The following is a 16904-nucleotide window of genomic DNA, read 5'->3' as shown; positions in this document are numbered from 1 at the left end:
ATGGCTAAATCATAAGCCATATCGCCAGGCAAAGAAGAAAATATATAAACATCTTTACTAGTATATAGAACATGATAGAATGAACATGTATTTTAGAGTTAACAAATTTACGATGGTTTAGCGTGGTATGTCCTCTTATTTACCACGATATGACGTCAAAAGTTGGTGAAAATGTTATGGACTCACGAGGCGTAAGCCGAGTGGGTCCATAACTAATTTTGACCAACGTTTGACGTCATATCGTGGTAAATAAGAGGACATACCATGCTAAACCATCGTAAATTTGTTTTTTACTACAAAACTCACAAAACTCTAGGAAATAGACTGCACGAAATCTTGCATGACGCCATTTGTTGGTATGGCCTCTTATTTACGTTTTTTAACCAATCAGCGCGCGAGAAAATTTACAATTGTGGTAAAAATGTATATTTACGACTATTTTCATTGTAACGCGCTGAACGAGACAACAGTGGCGACAGTGTTCAATCACACAAATAGTTCGGTACCTTTATATTCTTTTATATTTTTATTATATAATTTGCAATATAATAGGTTTGTAAGGGGAAAAAAATACAATACAAATTGATACAAATTCAAAACGATAATTATTATCAAATATATCTAGTCTGCAGTCTGCGGTCTGCAGTCTGCGGTCTGCAGTCTGCGGTCTGCGTTTGTCCGACACCCGTGCACGCGCATGCAAAATTCCCTCCTGTTATGAAAGCTAATTCCTAAAAACAGAACGTGTGACCAAATAGATGGATCTAATTTTACTTCAATAAGAACACATTTTGCGCTTTTTATCTTTTGTTTGCTTTTTTCTTTACACGGAATTTTCGAACTAGAACGGAAAGTATCGTACTAGTAAAATAAACAATTGAGGATTGAAGCATGTCATTAGAAAACCGCAAGTCATTTTTTGTTGACACAGAAAATTTAAATTATGCAGTTAGCGAGACAGTTATCGAAACATGAGATTGAGACTTCCGCTTTGGTGCATAACTCGTGCAATCTATTAACTTATTGCTTTGACAAAAGCATGACCCACTCGGAACGACATCTCCATAGCTTGTTTAGTTGCCTGTACTGATCGATCAGGCAGCTCATAGACTTTAACAGCAGACATAAAAGAACTGTCTATTCACATTGTTGGTCACACAATGTCTTCACTTAAGCTGTTTATTTTCATCTTCGAGATTTGCTTATGGTTGCCATGCACTTCAACACTTTCGCCTCGTATATTCGCAGCCTCAGATTATTTCATCGTCAACGATCAAGAAGTTAGACAACAAACAGCAGATGATCGTGGTGTTTTAAGGAATCGTAGAACTACTTTAGACAAACTTCAACTTGTTGATAATGACGTGGTGCTTGATCCGCCGAGAGCGGAAAAAACATGTGTCTTGACTTCCATACTAACAGCAAGTCAACCAAAAGACAGAATGCCGTCACATAATCATTTCCAGGATGTCCACAAGGTTTGTTTACTAATACTCTTTTATCTATGTTGTCTAAATACATTTAGATCTTATGTGTCGCAATATTTATGCCAAGATAATTTTAAGCCATGTTATGGTTCAGATTATTATTAGTATATTCTGACCTACGGTAAATCCATACTGCTAAGATCCATAAGATGATGCAGAGAAGCATCCAGAATCCTGACTTCTTAACTATAATATAAATAGACAGCTACTGAGTGAAAAAATATCGTGACCCGGTGAGAATCGTTCCCTCACCTACTTTGCATGTATGAATTCCCTAAATTAATTTTAATTAATTTAAAAATGGCATTCCAGTGTGCGCGATAGTTGTTTGCTGTTTCGTTATGTTTCGTTTCGTTATGTTTCTGTATTGGTGATCCAACCTACGAGCCGGCCAAAACATTTTCAAGTAAAACTTTGGAGAGAGAAAAATAGCCTTAGACAGTCGTCCTTGATTTATACACATCATTATTAGATTCATAGAAAGCCTACTTCATCTATCGCTGTATAGTAAGACAAACCTGCGTTTCATCAGTGCTTGTCAGAACAGCTTGCACGAAAGCATTTTCAAAAAGAAAAGACATTTTTAAAATGGGTCGGATTCAGATGGAAATAACCTCTTTCATATTATTTTTGCCAATATAACTCTCAATATATGTGATAAATTTCTGAACCAAAACAGTTTAGAAAAAAACTTTTAATTGAAATACCTTTAGACTTCTTTGAATAAATATTTAATAAAAACATGCATTTATTTGAATAATTTTTTACTATTCTAGCCGCTTTCCCCTGTAGATCTAACCTATAAGAGTTCAAGTGACCTTTTTTAAAGGAAATAACCGTTTAACTATACGCTATGATGGAATTATTGACTAGTCTAATAGGCGACTTGCACTAAGAGGTCAAGTGATCAAATTGACCATTGTGGCTGGCATTCTACAGGATTTTAGCTATGCGAGAATGTAAAAAAAGATGGCGATTTGGGTGGCTTTTTAGGTGATAAAAGGTACGTTAGCGCACTAAATAACAACAATATTCGTAACATTCAACTATCAAGCATCCCACCCTCTGAGTTTACTAAAATACGCTAAGACCCATATCACGATTTTTGACGTAAAAATGCAATTATAAAAATAGATACAAGCTACGCCTCAACTTGTTTCCACTGGATACCCTGGATTCTTAATCAACAACTGCAATCAACCCGAGTTTTCACATTTCTGTTTATTTAGCCCTCTTGGACCGTTTGTTAAAACCATTTTGGATAGCATAGGTAGCGTACGCTGCTAACGCGTCGTGTTTCACCACTGTGCAAGGGCGGATCCAGAAAAAATTTTAGGGGGGGGGGGGGCTAATTGAGTTTCTTCAGTCAACAAAACGGAAAACAATATAAAAAAGCATCGTTTTTTTCTGCTGAAGGGGGGGCTTCAGCCCCCCTTTGCCCCCCCTGGATCCGCCCTTGCTGTGGTTTCAAAGGTTCGGTTCACTGGCTCGAGCCCTGCGGACACCATATGTGAATTGAATTTGTTTGATGTGTTGTTTTCTCCTATGTCACGAGGAAATTCTCCGGGTTCTCCGGTTTCCTCCCCTCGTAAAAGTCAGCATGTGAGTTGAGCGTTGTGTAGTAGTAGTGCCCTTTACTCTGTGTTTGACACCCACTTCAAAAATAAAGATAATCTGGCGGCAAACATCAGTACTGAGTATATCCGTTCACTAGCTGAAGCAGCGTATGTGTAATCATGCCAACTTAAGACCTTTATAGGCTGTTTTACATTCCATTTCCAAAGAACAATTTTTACCAAAACTGATATTAATGGTTAGCACTAGCACTAGCACTAGCACTAGCACTAGCACTAGCACTAGCACTAGCACTAGCACTAGCACTAGCACTAGCACTAGCACTAGCACTAGCACTAGCACTAGCACTAGCACACTAGCACTAGCACACTAGCACACTAGCACTAGCACACTAGCACTAGCACACTAGCACACTAGCACACTAGCACACTAGCACACTAGCACACTAGCACACTAGCACACTAGCACACTAGCACACTAGCACACTAGCACACTAGCACACTAGCACTAGCACACTAGCACACTAGCACTAGCACTAGCACTAGCACTAGCACACTAGCACTAGCACACTAGCACTAGCACTAGCACACTAGCACTAGCACACTAGCACACTAGCACACTAGCACAAGCACTAGCACTAGCACTAGCACACTAGCACTAGCACACTAGCACTAGCACACTAGCACTAGCACACTAGCACTAGCACACTAGCACTAGCACACTAGCACTAGCACACTAGCACTAGCACACTAGCACACTAGCACTAGCACACTAGCACACTAGCACACTAGCACACTAGCACACTAGCACACTAGCACTAGCACACTAGCACACTAGCACTAGCACACTAGCACTAGCACACTAGCACACTAGCACACTAGCACACTAGCACACTAGCACACTAGCACTAGCACACTAGCACACTAGCACTAGCACTAGCACTAGCACTAGCACTAGCACTAGCACACTAGCACTAGCACTAGCACTAGCACACTAGCACACTAGCACACTAGCACTAGCACTAGCACACTAGCACACTAGCACACTAGCACTAGCACACTAGCACACTAGCACTAGCACTAGCACTAGCACTAGCACTAGCACTAGCACACTAGCACTAGCACTAGCACTAGCACACTAGCACACTAGCACTAGCACTAGCACACTAGCACTAGCACACTAGCACACTAGCACTAGCACTAGCACTAGCACTAGCACTAGCACACTAGCACTAGCACTAGCACTAGCACTAGCACTAGCACACTAGCACACTAGCACACTAGCACACTAGCACTAGCACACTAGCACACTAGCACTAGCACACTAGCACTAGCACTAGCACTAGCACACTAGCACTAGCCGTAGCCGTAGCAATTATTGATAAGTATTATTGACACACTTTGACGTATTTAGGAAGCAGGCTTCCATCACATTCATCGTGATTACATGGCAGTGCGACCACACTGTGTATTTGACTTCATCATTCCTCATCACAACTCGTCCAAAGAAACTCGCTTGCGCGGAGAATTCTGCATCCCCGAGCATTTAACTGGTGGGGCAGCGGTTGGTGACTATGACAACGATGGACTTCAGGACATCTACTTTACATTATTCCATAAGACAAGTGTTCTATATCGAAACAACGGTATGGTCTGATCACCATCTCTTTGTTTTCGTTTTGTTTTTGTTTTTTTTGTCTTTGTTTTTGTTTGTTTGTTTTTTTGGTTTTGTTTGTTTGCTTTTTTTGTTCTGTTTTGTTTTTGTTTTTGTTTTGTTTTGTTCGTTTTTTGTTTGTTTTCCTTTTGGTTTTTTTTTTCATTATTAATAAGTTTAATTTCTTGAAGATGTTACCGAGAAATAACATATATAGAAGAAGAAGGGTGCAGAACACGGGGAAATAGAATGTTCAGTTATTGCTCTTTGAATTCGCTAATACGGGTTAATATTGAGGGCGCTGGAAGAACAGATATCCCGTATTGATGAGTCAAATCGCAATACGTTTTGTATCGCGACTCTCCTATCGCAAGATAATTCTGAGCCAACAATACGGGTTTTTTCAAATTTATAGGAGAATAGATATACAAAGAGGAATCAAAAGTTCTGCTTTTGGTAATCAGGTATAGAAACAGCGAATTGCCTCTCTTTGTACAGGTGATGGAACGTTCACTGACGTCACCAAGGATGTAGGTCTCGGTCCCAGTCGCTGCGCGAGTGGTGCAGGATGGATTGACGTTGATGAAGATGGTGATTTAGACTTGTATGTAACTACAGTGGGCGACAGTAGACACTATCTCTACATCAACTATGGTGGTTTCTTTGTTGAAGAAGCTGAAAAAAGGAATTGTTCCTTGGTTTTTCCAAACAAAAGAAAACTTGCTGGCATGACCCCGAACTTTGGAGACTTTGACAGGGATGGCTTCCTTGATATCTATGTCACAGAGTGGATTCTACACACAGTAGGAAAGGTGGGATAATTTGCGCTGGTCGATTCTACTAGCCATATCAAGGGCGGATCCAGGAGGGGGGGCAAAGGGGGGCTGAAGCCCCCTCCCCTTCAGCAAAAAAAAACGATGCTTTTTTATATTGTTTTCCGTTGTGTTGACGGAAGAAACTCAATTAGCCCCCCCCCCCCCCCCTAAGATTTTTGCTGGATCTGCCCTTACATATTTATTGGGTTTTTAGCTTCTGATAAAAACCCCTTTTTGTTCTTACAGCCCTCCGCATCCCGTCTATTGAGGAATAAAGGATTTGTTAAAGCTGGGTAAGTTTTGTGTTTGGTCGATGGTCGTCATGCATCTCAAATAAATAATCAAGAATGCGTCTATCCTTTTTGTAGCTATTTTGAAGATATAACCGATCAAGTTGGGCTAAATATGGATGGATATCGAGGTGGATCTTCTCTCAACCGTGGAACTCACACATTTGGAGCCTCATTCACGGTATTACCAACTATACCTTCATTTTTGATTATTTCATCCAACATAACAATTCAGTTTTTAGGGAGGAAATAATCGGTTGTTGTGCATCCTGCCATGGCTGCCATCACATGATGGCACAAAGCCTGTATAGCCGTCTCATGTGCAAACATTAAGCAAAGAAATAGTGCTGTAGGGAATGACACGTGGTACACATGGCTTGGGCTTCATAGGGGAGGGTCATCAGCAAAACGTTTTGAAGGGTCAAACCTTTTTACTTTGACGGCAGCTGTTTCCTTTTAGGACCGTAGCTACTATGAGGCAAACGAGGCAGTTGCATTGGTAAAATGTCACAAATGCGCCTAAATATCGCAATTTCAAATTTTCCCGGGAAGGCATGCCCCCTAACCGTCCCAGTTTCTTCCGTGTGGCTACGGCCTTGCCTTGTTGACTTAATTGTAGGGTCATGAATTCCTTACTGAGAGAAATGGGGGGAGGCTAAAACTATACACTCGCTGACTCACGAGATGAAAATGGAGCATGCGCACGAGGCGGGTCTCGGGGCGAAGCGAACGGGGCTATAAGAGAAACTTTGAGAAAGATCAAATAAGTCTGTAATCATTAATCAGGGAACTCAGCGATCTTGCGATGTTTATTTTATAGAACTATTAAATCCCAAAAATCCAGGATAAAAACAGAATATACGACTGAATTTCAACAGACAGCGATTCTGAACCGACAATACGGCTCTTTTCCCATCAAACTTATTGGAGTATCGTGATAATCGTCAAAATGGTATAAAAAAATGAGAATTTTTATGCTCATAATAGGATTTTGACGAAGATGGCTGGCCGGAATTACTAGTCACGGCAGATTATGGCGACAGTAAAATGTTCTGGAATAAAAATGGGAAGAGCTTCGTCGAGTGCACAGAAAAATGTGGCTTGAGAGGAGAACAGGTTTGTCCAGTTGTCCACAGGTTTTGCAATAATGACGCAGGTATCCCACATGCTAATGTTTTACTTTCTTGTTGTTAACCATGACAGGATGCAATGGGTCATGCTATTGGAGACTGGGATAATGACAGCCATCTTGATTGGTTCTCTACAGCTATTTTCCATAACCAAACAGATTGTTCTATTACTGGATGTGTCTTTGGTAGTGGTGGTAACAGGCTGTATCGAAACCATGGCAACCGAAGGTTCGATGACGCCACCGATAAGGTATGATTATCAAACCAAATACATTAAAATATGAAAATTGTATGTAATCAAAGTCAGTGAGAGAGTGAAATTTTAAAACAGGCAGCAAAGCAAGACCCATGTCGACGTCACCTGTATATGGATTTTATTGTTGTGCTAAGCATATCTAGTACACATGTTAATTAACATTGTGATCGATTTTTAGGCCGGTGTTCGAAATGGTGGATGGGGATGGGGAGCTGCTTTCATTGACTTCAATAACGATGGATATCTAGACGTAGTCATGACCAACGGTAATGAATATATACACACCTATTTTGAAAATGCTTGTCGGAGTCAAAGGACCAGAATGCGATAGGCGATAATAGGCTCCGACATCTTTTCTTTGAATAGGAGTCGACTTTCCCTCGACCACAACGGATGACCATTTCCAGAAGCAAAGTATGATTCTCTGGCAAAACCTTGGTCCAGGGTACAATGGATCAACAAAAGAGGTTTGTTTAGTTACTGGCGTATAAGGGAAGAACCCCTCCTCCTCTCTCCTCCCTCCTCCTTCCTCCTTCCTCCTCCCTCCTCCCTCCTTCCCCCTCCTCCCTCCTCCCTCCTTCCTCCTTCCTCTGTATCGCGCTCAGAAAACGTTATGATGCTGTATTAATGCGACAAAAATAACCATGCATTCAGATTGATGATATGAGTGTTCGGGCTTTCAGGTATCAAATGCAGTTGGTTTAAATGCTACTGGTCAAGGGAGAGGTCTGCTGAAGTTCGACTTTGACGGTGAGAGAATATTCAGTCAGTTTACAGTACAAATACCGAGTGTATGAACTTTTCTATGTTTTAAAATGGATTTAAACAACTTGATCTGAGGGAACAGTCCGCTCTAGAATGTAAACATTTGAGAAAAGTTTATTTCCCATGATTGAAAATAAACAACGATCGAGGGTTGTATACAGCTATTCCAGAAAAGGTTGGTGAAGGTTTTGTGGCATGTTGCATGTGGCATGTTGCATGTGGCATGTTGCATGTTGCATGTTGCATGTGGCATGTGGCATGTTGCATGTGGCATGTGGCATGTTGCATGTGGCATGTTGCATGTGGCATGTTGCATGTGGCATGTTGCATGTGGCATACCAATCCCGAACTGCACTATGGGCGAGGTGAATATAATCTGCGAAGGGTCACAACATATGAAATTTCCCTAAACCTTGTCTACTTGTAAGGTATGACATATTGGTTTTGATTAAAATAGACGTTCGAATTTTTCAGACGATGGTGATGAGGATGTTGTAGTTTGCAACAACCTTGGTCCCCCTCAGCTGTATGACAACAAGGGTGGTAACAAGCGAAACTGGCTCAAAGTCCGTGTTGTACACAAGTAAGAGAAAATAGTTCTTTTGTTGCAAGAATTGGCTTTAGAACTTTATTCTTAAGGGTTTCTTTGTAGGTTGTTCTCATTATTATAGATAAACTGCTTCAACAACCATAATATCATAAATTTAATAACTGAGCTTTCGGGCTGAGTTCCCCATCATCATGGTACAATGTTTGCAGCGACGTTCGTCAGTTTGTTTTGTAATTTCAAAGTTGTTGAAGCAGTTCATCTATAACTTTATCCTTGTCTATTCTGATTTACGTAAAGTACCTCCCTTCCTGATAATCGACCCCCAGAGGGGGAGGGAAAGTACATTTTGTTTTGTCCTGTCTGTCCTAATTTTTGTGCTTTTACATAAAACTTCAGTTCAAATCTTGTTTAATCCCTTACTCACGAGTATTATTTCTATGCCTTTTTCCAGCTGTTTGACATTCAGTGATAAACTCTGTGATAGTTACGGTGCTCGTGTACAGGTCTTGACGTCCAGCAACCATATACAGGTAGGAAATACTACTTTGAAGAAATACTACGAGGGATGATGATTTTCTGGAATGGGTGTGCTGCTTCATGATGGTCCTTATTGTATGCTTTTACCCCTTGCATTTAATAATTTTCTTTGCAACTTGCGTTCGACACAAGTTGCAAGAGTGTCTACACGGTGCAACGGAGACGTAATCGTTGCCAAAACGTCGAATTCTACTTTTCGTAACAATTGGTGCGACTTGTCTTGCAAATTCTTTTTGAATTGCGCTGTAGGTTACACGCTGCAAACGCCATTGCGAGACAAGTTGCAAAGAAAATTGCTTCGTGTAATCGCGCCTTAACGTGATTACATACTTATAACGATTTTTTGACCTTCAGACGAAGGAGGTTGGTTCAGACACTCATTTTCTAGGTCAGAGTGAAATAACAACGCACTTTGGTTTGGGCTCAGAAAGTGGCAATGTCGATGTTAAAGTCACGTGGCCTGGTGGGTTATTCGAAGTGACCGTTACAGATGTACAGCCCAACAGAAGGATCAGAGTTATGAAACCAAGGTTAGTCAGTGCGGCCTAACATTTACGGTAATATTCATTAGTAAAAATACACAGGTGATTTTTGAAAATCTCGCGCGCTGATTGGTCGAGAAACTCACACTATCACACCACAGGCTAACCACTCTAATAAATGAAGGAAATACTAAATGGTGTCTTGTCTTTGTCTTTTTATGCGCGCGCGCTATCGATTTTTTGTCATCTCACCTACCCCCCTTGGTAACAATTTTGTTTTTCTACTATACAATATACTAACAAGGTTAGTATATTGTATAGTAGAAAAACAAAATTGTTACCAAGGGGGGTAGGTGAGATGACAAAAAATCGATAGCGCGCGCGCATAAAAAGACAAAGACAAGACACCATTTAGTATTTCCTTCATTTATTAGAGTGGTTAGCCTGTGATCACACGATAATCACCTCCAGCGATAATCCAAAATGGCGGCCAGCCGCTTTGTTGTAGTTACCGGAGAGGAATTAGAAATAATGAAAGAAAATGCTGTCCCCAAAAGGACTAAAGAGGCTGACAAATTTGCACTAACTTTGTTCAAAGGTAAAAAAGGACTTAAAACAATCAAATAAGCTCAAACAAACTGTTTTGATTGGCAAAGTCGGTGAGTTCGCCTGTGTTGTAATTGAAAGCCGCGTTTGTCACTTCAATTAAAATTTTTCCTAATTTTAAATGTGTCTTTTATCTTCTTTTTTTCTTTTTTTGAAAGAATCCCCTTTGTATTTATACTAAAACAATTATTTGCCTTAGCCTCAGTGAATATCGGAGAATATTTACTTCGCCTTCGGTGAATAATTGTTAGATATACGCAATGACATGTTTCGTTCATTCATTTTTTTAGTCTTTTTTATTTGCATTTTGTAGTCTACAGCTTGGTGGCAAACAATCTACTTCTTTCAAGAACTTAACCGTATGTTCAACACTAAGGATAATTGCCATTGAAAAGCAGGTACATCTTAAATGTATTATCAAGCTAATATTATCCCATCAATCTTTAGAGAACCCTACCTTACCTTGATTGATTGGGCGTATACATCCTTTTGAAAATGGATCTTTTTCCTTTATGGATTAGCCTTCCGTCCAGTGAATACGCCACTTGAAAACGCAACTTTTCAAAAACGGATGACGTGTGGACGTGCAAAAACGATTCATAAATGCTACGTGTGAAGTTTTGAAAATGAGATTAATAAGTTATTCCGTTCGAGAATATCCAAATACGTATGGACGGGATAGGACCTAAATGTACTCGAAATCAGTGTGTTTAACATGTGCTGTAGGTTCCCAGAAACTAACCAGTGGACAGAAACACCCCCATTACACTTGAACCGTCAACATGTCAAGTTTTTTCAGGTTTTTATTTCCTGAACGTTTTATTTTCAATATATTTAGCTTTTTACCCGTGAAGGCAACTAGGGACACCACAACAGCTCTCTCACTACTTACCGTGGGCCCTGTAGTGTAAACACGGACAGCACGGACACTAAAGATAGTCGGCACCAGCGTCTCCAGTGGGTCTTTTATGCATCCGCTTTATACAGGGTTATATAGAGAAGACAAACGGGGCCTACGGTTTTATGTCCTTATCCGAAAAAAAGTTGAAGGTCAAACCGTTTGCAGATGTTATTGCAAAGTTAGCACCTTCTCCTCAGTATTTTAAGACCCTGAGCGTTGGTCCAGCCGGGACTCGAACAACGACCTCCCGCACAACAGACCGACGCTGTTACCAACGGAGCTTAGTACCGGGCGGCGGTTCCACTGTTCCAAAACCCTCTATATAAGATGAATCATTGAGTTCAAATACACCGAGTGATTAAAAGAAAACTTATTGATTGGCTCAAGCGCTTTTTTACAGTATGCATCTAAAAGGTTTTTGTCATTCTTAGTTTTGCTATGTAGTAAAATACTTTTGAACATTCTCATCCACAGCCATCTCATGCCACAGTCGTCATCAACCCAGACGGAAGATCTGTTTCTTTTAAAATCGATGAAGGTGTTAACATGCGCAGTCTCAATATGGAGACTTTCGTCTATCGAGTAGCACTAGTACAGGGTGATAATACTACCCTGCTTAATACTACCACCACGGCATTTGTTGTGTTTCATTATAACGATAGTGATGGAGGATCAAACAGTGGAGAATGTGTTAATGGTAGACATGCTGGCTCGAAACCAACACCAACCAATAAAAGGTTAAATATCGTTCGTTAGTTTCTTTTTCTGGAAAAAGAAAACAATGTAGTTTTAAATGTTCACATTTGAAGAGAACATAACATTACCTACATACAGTTCCACCAACGTTGAAGCTGTTGCGAACTGCATGTACAAATCAGAGATATTGGGCATTTAACCTACAAAAATCCCTTTACAGTATCTTATATTTTTTACTGGTTCTAATAACGTTTACTAGTATTTTGTACTTTCTGATAATGTCACCAAAATCCTAAAGTCCTTGAAATATTATTGTAATGTCATCACTTTGGTATTCTATAAGTAATTAGCATATACCAACTTGTGTACTTCCTAAGAACGCGCGCGCTCATTGGTTAATTGGAGGTGAATATTGTACGATATTCACCTCTGAATCTCGGAATATTGAGTCGGCAACAAAATGGCATCTGCCGGCAATCGTTTTGCTACAATTTTCGATGAGGAAATTGAAAAAATGAAAGTAAATGCCATTCCTATCAATATTAAAAAGGCAATGAAGTATGGCATAAAAATTTTGCTAAAAGTTTTGCGTGAATTTGTCACGCAAAATAAAAGTTTCTGTTTGTTTGTTTTCATTGAATTATTGTATATAAAAATAAGTTACTCTGTACACAAGTTGGTATATGCTAAAACAATTATTTGCCTTCGGCGAATAATTGGTAAATACAAACTCGAATGCGATTGATTGGATACTATGCGTAGCAGAAGGCCCTTTATTCATGGGCGGATTTGGAAGGGGGGGAGACAAGGCCGTATCTAGGTCTCCGCGAGCCTGTATCTTATACACCTCTTTCATTTTCAAACCAGGCGTTTTGATGGCATTTCAAATAACCAAAAAAATGTCTTCTGGGGTGCAAATATGGAAGACCTAACACGTGACATTCCTGCAGCCTATGAGGACAAGCTTGCTTCTCTGTCAGGTACATGCACCATTCAGCAGAGGAAATTAGGAACTTGTACGTTCCCGGATGAACTGAATGGCATTGGTTCCAATAGACCATCACCCAGAAATATAAGCAACGTTCTCTTTTATCAGGTGAGATATATATTATATATGAGAGCACGTCACTGGATTTCATTTGAGTTTACTCACTCTCATGATAACTGTCGTGTGGCTAGGTTAAATCCAAGATCAGTTCAAGACGGCTCAGTGATATGCACGCCCATTTTGGTCAGGTAAGGGATCTTTCTTTTAAACTACCGTCTCTCTGGTGCTTGCCTTGCCTTGTCGTGTCTCTGTGTCTCTGTGTTGTTTTGCTTTGCGTTCCTTGGTTTTGGTTTTTTTCGGTTTTACTGTCTCCCTGTACAGGTATAGTTATCTTGCAGTTTTTCAGTTGCTTATTTTCCATTTCTTCATTCACAGTTCCTCGCTCACGATACAGATTTTTCCAGTCCATTGCCGCGTTTTGAGTTTGATGGACAGCTAAATGACGTTTGGTTGCCTATTTCAGTACCAAAGGTGCGTAAGAAAAAAACACAATGCAAATATTTCATTCGACTGATATTATTCAGTACTACATTTTCATAATTTTAAAAGTTCATAAATTTTAAAAAATGCCAAATTGCAAGTAATTTGAACTCTAACGCTAAAAACATGTGTATATCCTAAGGAGTCTTTGTAAATTAGCTAATTGGTCGTTGTGATTTTAGGGAGATGTTCACTTTGACCAACGTGATAAAGGAACAGAGTACCTCTCGTTTGTTCGTTCAACATTCAACAGGTAAGGACTACAGCCACTATCAGTTAACCAGGAATGTACGTACCTGATGCATGTGCTGCACTTGTAGATGTACTGGTAGAAACCATGGTACTCCACGCCAACAAATCAACAAGATTACTTCGTACATTGATGGTTCTGTAGTGTATGGAGACAGCGAAGGTAGAAATGCTCACCTCAGAACCAAACAAAATGGAAAGATGAAGCTTACAAGAAATGGAATCATACCGGTAATGATCTACTTATCAACAGTAACAGCGAAAAAGGCGAAGAAGACTTAAATTAACAAGTCATTAAAAGAAGCTTAAGACACTAGCATGCCTCATCTGCTGCTGGCCCATCCTACTGAATTTCCAAGTTTATATTAAAATGTATTTTGAAATTATAATCAAAAGAGCACTAAAAGGAGAACTGAGATAAGAGTAATCGGTTAATAGTGTTTTAGGAGGGTGCGACTAGATTGTTCAATGGGCTGGCAATTCGAAAGTCGTTACGACGCCTTAGGAACATTCCACCCCACTACAGTAAATCAGGCCCGGGTCTGCGGGTCCACTGACCTTTTCATTTACCAAATCTAATCAGACGTCTGATCTAAAAATGCCTTGTTCAGTGGTATTGAATATAGTTCTAACCAGTTGCATGCATTACTTTATCATATGTCACATGTTATACTTCGATCTTTATATTTTTTGTATATTTTGATCTTGTGTTTGACAGTCTAATTCAATGGGAATCGCCAATGACAATGTGGTTGGTCGTGATGCCTCTAGACTCCTAGTTGCCGGCGACACACGAGCTAACGTACAACCAGGTCTTATTGCTCTACACTCATTGTTTGTACGTGAACATAACCGACTATGTGACGAGTATCTGAAAACGCATCACAAGGTATTATAAATGTTGATTTGAGCGCCTAAACTAGTTATGGGGAATATACATTCATTGTAACTGTAACTACAACCTTATTCAAAAATCTTTGTCATCTCCAAACACTATAGGCAATAGGAGATAGGCGAAAAGCGAAGAATGACTTGTGTTTCTGCTTCTTATTCTCGTCAAGAACATGGACCTTGGTGTTGAGACTGATTCAATGTTCTTTGTATTCAACGAAACCATTTCCATGTCGGAATGACTTATCGCCTATCGCCGTTTTTTTGATAAATTATAGGTGTATTTCAGCTTAAAGTGTATATGACACGAAAACATTCCATCATTTAAAATGTATAGTTTGTTAGTAATAATAAATATATCGTAACAAAATTTGTTTCAAAAGCTTATTTCTTGAGATATTTGCGAAAGTTAATCCCAATTTGTGACGTCATTTTGTTGACACGTACTCTAGATTCAGTAGTAATGTACTAAATATAAATTGTAATTCATATAAATTAACAACAAAAGACATATTTTAGTCAGCTTCATTTGATAGCTTACGTAGTACTCTTCCAATGTTGGGAAATTGAAAAGTGTACTACTTGAAATTAAGATTCTATATTCAAACATATTTCATGTATTTGCAACTAAATCTGGAGACTTGTAAACAAAATGACGTCACAACTCGTGCTAAAAATTTTTGAATTTCTAGAGAAATACGTTTTTGGAACAAATTTAACCGTGATATTCTTATTAATGCCAATAAACTACACATTCTTAACATTAAAATTTTTTCGCGTCATATACACTTTAAGCAATAATAAATTTACGATATATACAGCACCTAGGACGTATATGCAATTTGCTCCATGTAACTGGATCTGGATACAGGATCTTGACTTAAGCAATTTGTATATATTCAGATCATACAAGTCATTGTTCTGAGAGGGGGTTAGTAATAACTATGTACAAATACTCTAAGAGTTCAAGTAGTATAGGGAATGGGGGTTCTAGCGCAGTGACCACACGAGGATTTCCCGTTTAAAGTCACTAACCCGTGTTTGCGTAGCCCTCATTCCCTATGAGACCCCCAGGATTACCCGTGGGGGTAACAGCGCACTCGAAATATGTTAGTTTACGCCAGGATTACCCGTGAGGGCAACAGCGCACTCGAAATATGTTACTTTACGCCAGGATTACCCGTATAGGGAATGGGGGTTCCAGCGCAATCTCAACACGGGCAAGACCCGTGTCAAAAATCCACCTACGGACGACCCCCACTCCAAGTGTGGTTGAGGGCAACAGCGCACTTAAATATGTTAGTCTATATATGGAGTGCGAAGAATGTAAGAGAACTTTTAAGAAAGAAGCGGATTTGAAAAAGCATTTGAAAATGAAGACGAAGTGTATGAGCAGTTATGATTGTGGATGTGGTAAGAAGTTTGAGACTAAGGTTAAATTGTTTTGGCATTGTCAGGACTGTGAGTACGACTACGACGACCTAAAAAGTGCTTGGTATTAGGTATAAAATATTTCCTATTATATAGATGGAATCCCAAAGCAACTTCAGCACGGTGTCAATACCCGGTAACGGTGAGATTGACGTTAGACAGTTTTGGCGTCAGTCAGAAAGGAAGGTTAAAAGGACTCTCCGAAAAGGTATAGAAGAATTAGGAGCCCTGAAAGCGAGCATAATGGTAGAAGTAAGTTTGTCAAAAGACGAGGTAATGACGACAGCAATGTTGCGATCAAAGTCGTTAGTGATATTAGAATCCACGAATCTGGATAGGTCACTCAGTGAAGCCTTAGAAGCAATAATGGAGTCGCTGTCTAACTACACGAAAGAAGGATCGGGTTGGACAGTAGAGGAGGTTGAAGGAATAGAGATAAGTATAGCCAGGTACGTACCCATACGAGGGGGGAGTTACGTACCGCTACCAACGTGGGTAGAAAGGAAGAAGGCTATTGTAAACGTGAAGAATGAAGACAATCGATGCTTTATGTGGGCAATCAGGTCTGCACTGTATCCAGCAGAGAAGGATCCCTGTAGGACAAGTAAGTATCCCACAGACGATTTAGAGTGGGATGGTGTGGAATTTCCCATGCAGTTGATAGACATCCCCATATTTGAGGAAATAAACGATTTAGCAATTAACGTTTACGGAGTCAGAGAGCAGACGATAGTACCGTTAGTTCTGTCAAAAAGTAAAGGAGAGCGCGTACATTTATTCTACCACGGCGGACACTACTCATGGGTTAAACACATTAGCAGACTATTCTACAGACATACTAAGCACAAAGGCAAAAAGTACTTCTGTGACTGCTGCTTGCTGTCATTTACATCCTTAAATGCCCTAAAGAAACACGATGAGATCTGCCGCGGAGTCGAAGAAGTGGCGCAACGGATCCAGATACCCACCAACAAAGAGCTTTCATACGCAGACCATCAAAAGCAGATGCAAGTGCCTTACGTGATATATGCAGACTTCGAAGCGTTGATAACTAAGGAAGAG

The 16904-nt window shown here is 39.9% G+C and overlaps 1 protein-coding gene across 1 annotated transcript in view; it reads left to right on the top strand.

The window, feature by feature from the left end:
* Positions 1–981: 981 nt before the first annotated feature.
* Positions 982–16904, top strand: part of LOC116306893 (uncharacterized) — a 43845-nt gene continuing 27922 nt past the window's right edge. Inside the window, exons 1-21 of the mRNA XM_089040829.1 lie at positions 982–1478; positions 4476–4707; positions 5214–5527; positions 5777–5823; positions 5899–6001; positions 6808–6936; positions 7024–7200; positions 7385–7472; positions 7573–7673; positions 7890–7956; positions 8446–8554; positions 8973–9051; positions 9413–9588; positions 10460–10544; positions 11522–11784; positions 12611–12839; positions 12923–12979; positions 13167–13262; positions 13454–13524; positions 13592–13751; positions 14239–14409. Coding sequence (XP_088896955.1) covers positions 1161–1478; positions 4476–4707; positions 5214–5527; positions 5777–5823; positions 5899–6001; positions 6808–6936; positions 7024–7200; positions 7385–7472; positions 7573–7673; positions 7890–7956; positions 8446–8554; positions 8973–9051; positions 9413–9588; positions 10460–10544; positions 11522–11784; positions 12611–12839; positions 12923–12979; positions 13167–13262; positions 13454–13524; positions 13592–13751; positions 14239–14409 — 3072 coding nt within the window. The 5' untranslated portion in view covers positions 982–1160. The remainder of the gene's footprint in view (positions 1479–4475; positions 4708–5213; positions 5528–5776; positions 5824–5898; positions 6002–6807; positions 6937–7023; positions 7201–7384; positions 7473–7572; positions 7674–7889; positions 7957–8445; positions 8555–8972; positions 9052–9412; positions 9589–10459; positions 10545–11521; positions 11785–12610; positions 12840–12922; positions 12980–13166; positions 13263–13453; positions 13525–13591; positions 13752–14238; positions 14410–16904) is intronic.

The sequence above is a fragment of the Actinia tenebrosa genome, unplaced genomic scaffold (genome assembly GCF_029948245.1).
Source record: "Actinia tenebrosa isolate PJP-AT-01 unplaced genomic scaffold, QUT_ActTen_1.0 PGA_scaffold8__29_contigs__length_14323225, whole genome shotgun sequence".
NCBI lineage: Eukaryota > Metazoa > Cnidaria > Anthozoa > Actiniaria > Actiniidae > Actinia > Actinia tenebrosa.
The sequence above is the reverse complement of the archived record's forward strand: the minus strand, read 5'-3'. Positions and strand labels throughout refer to the sequence as shown.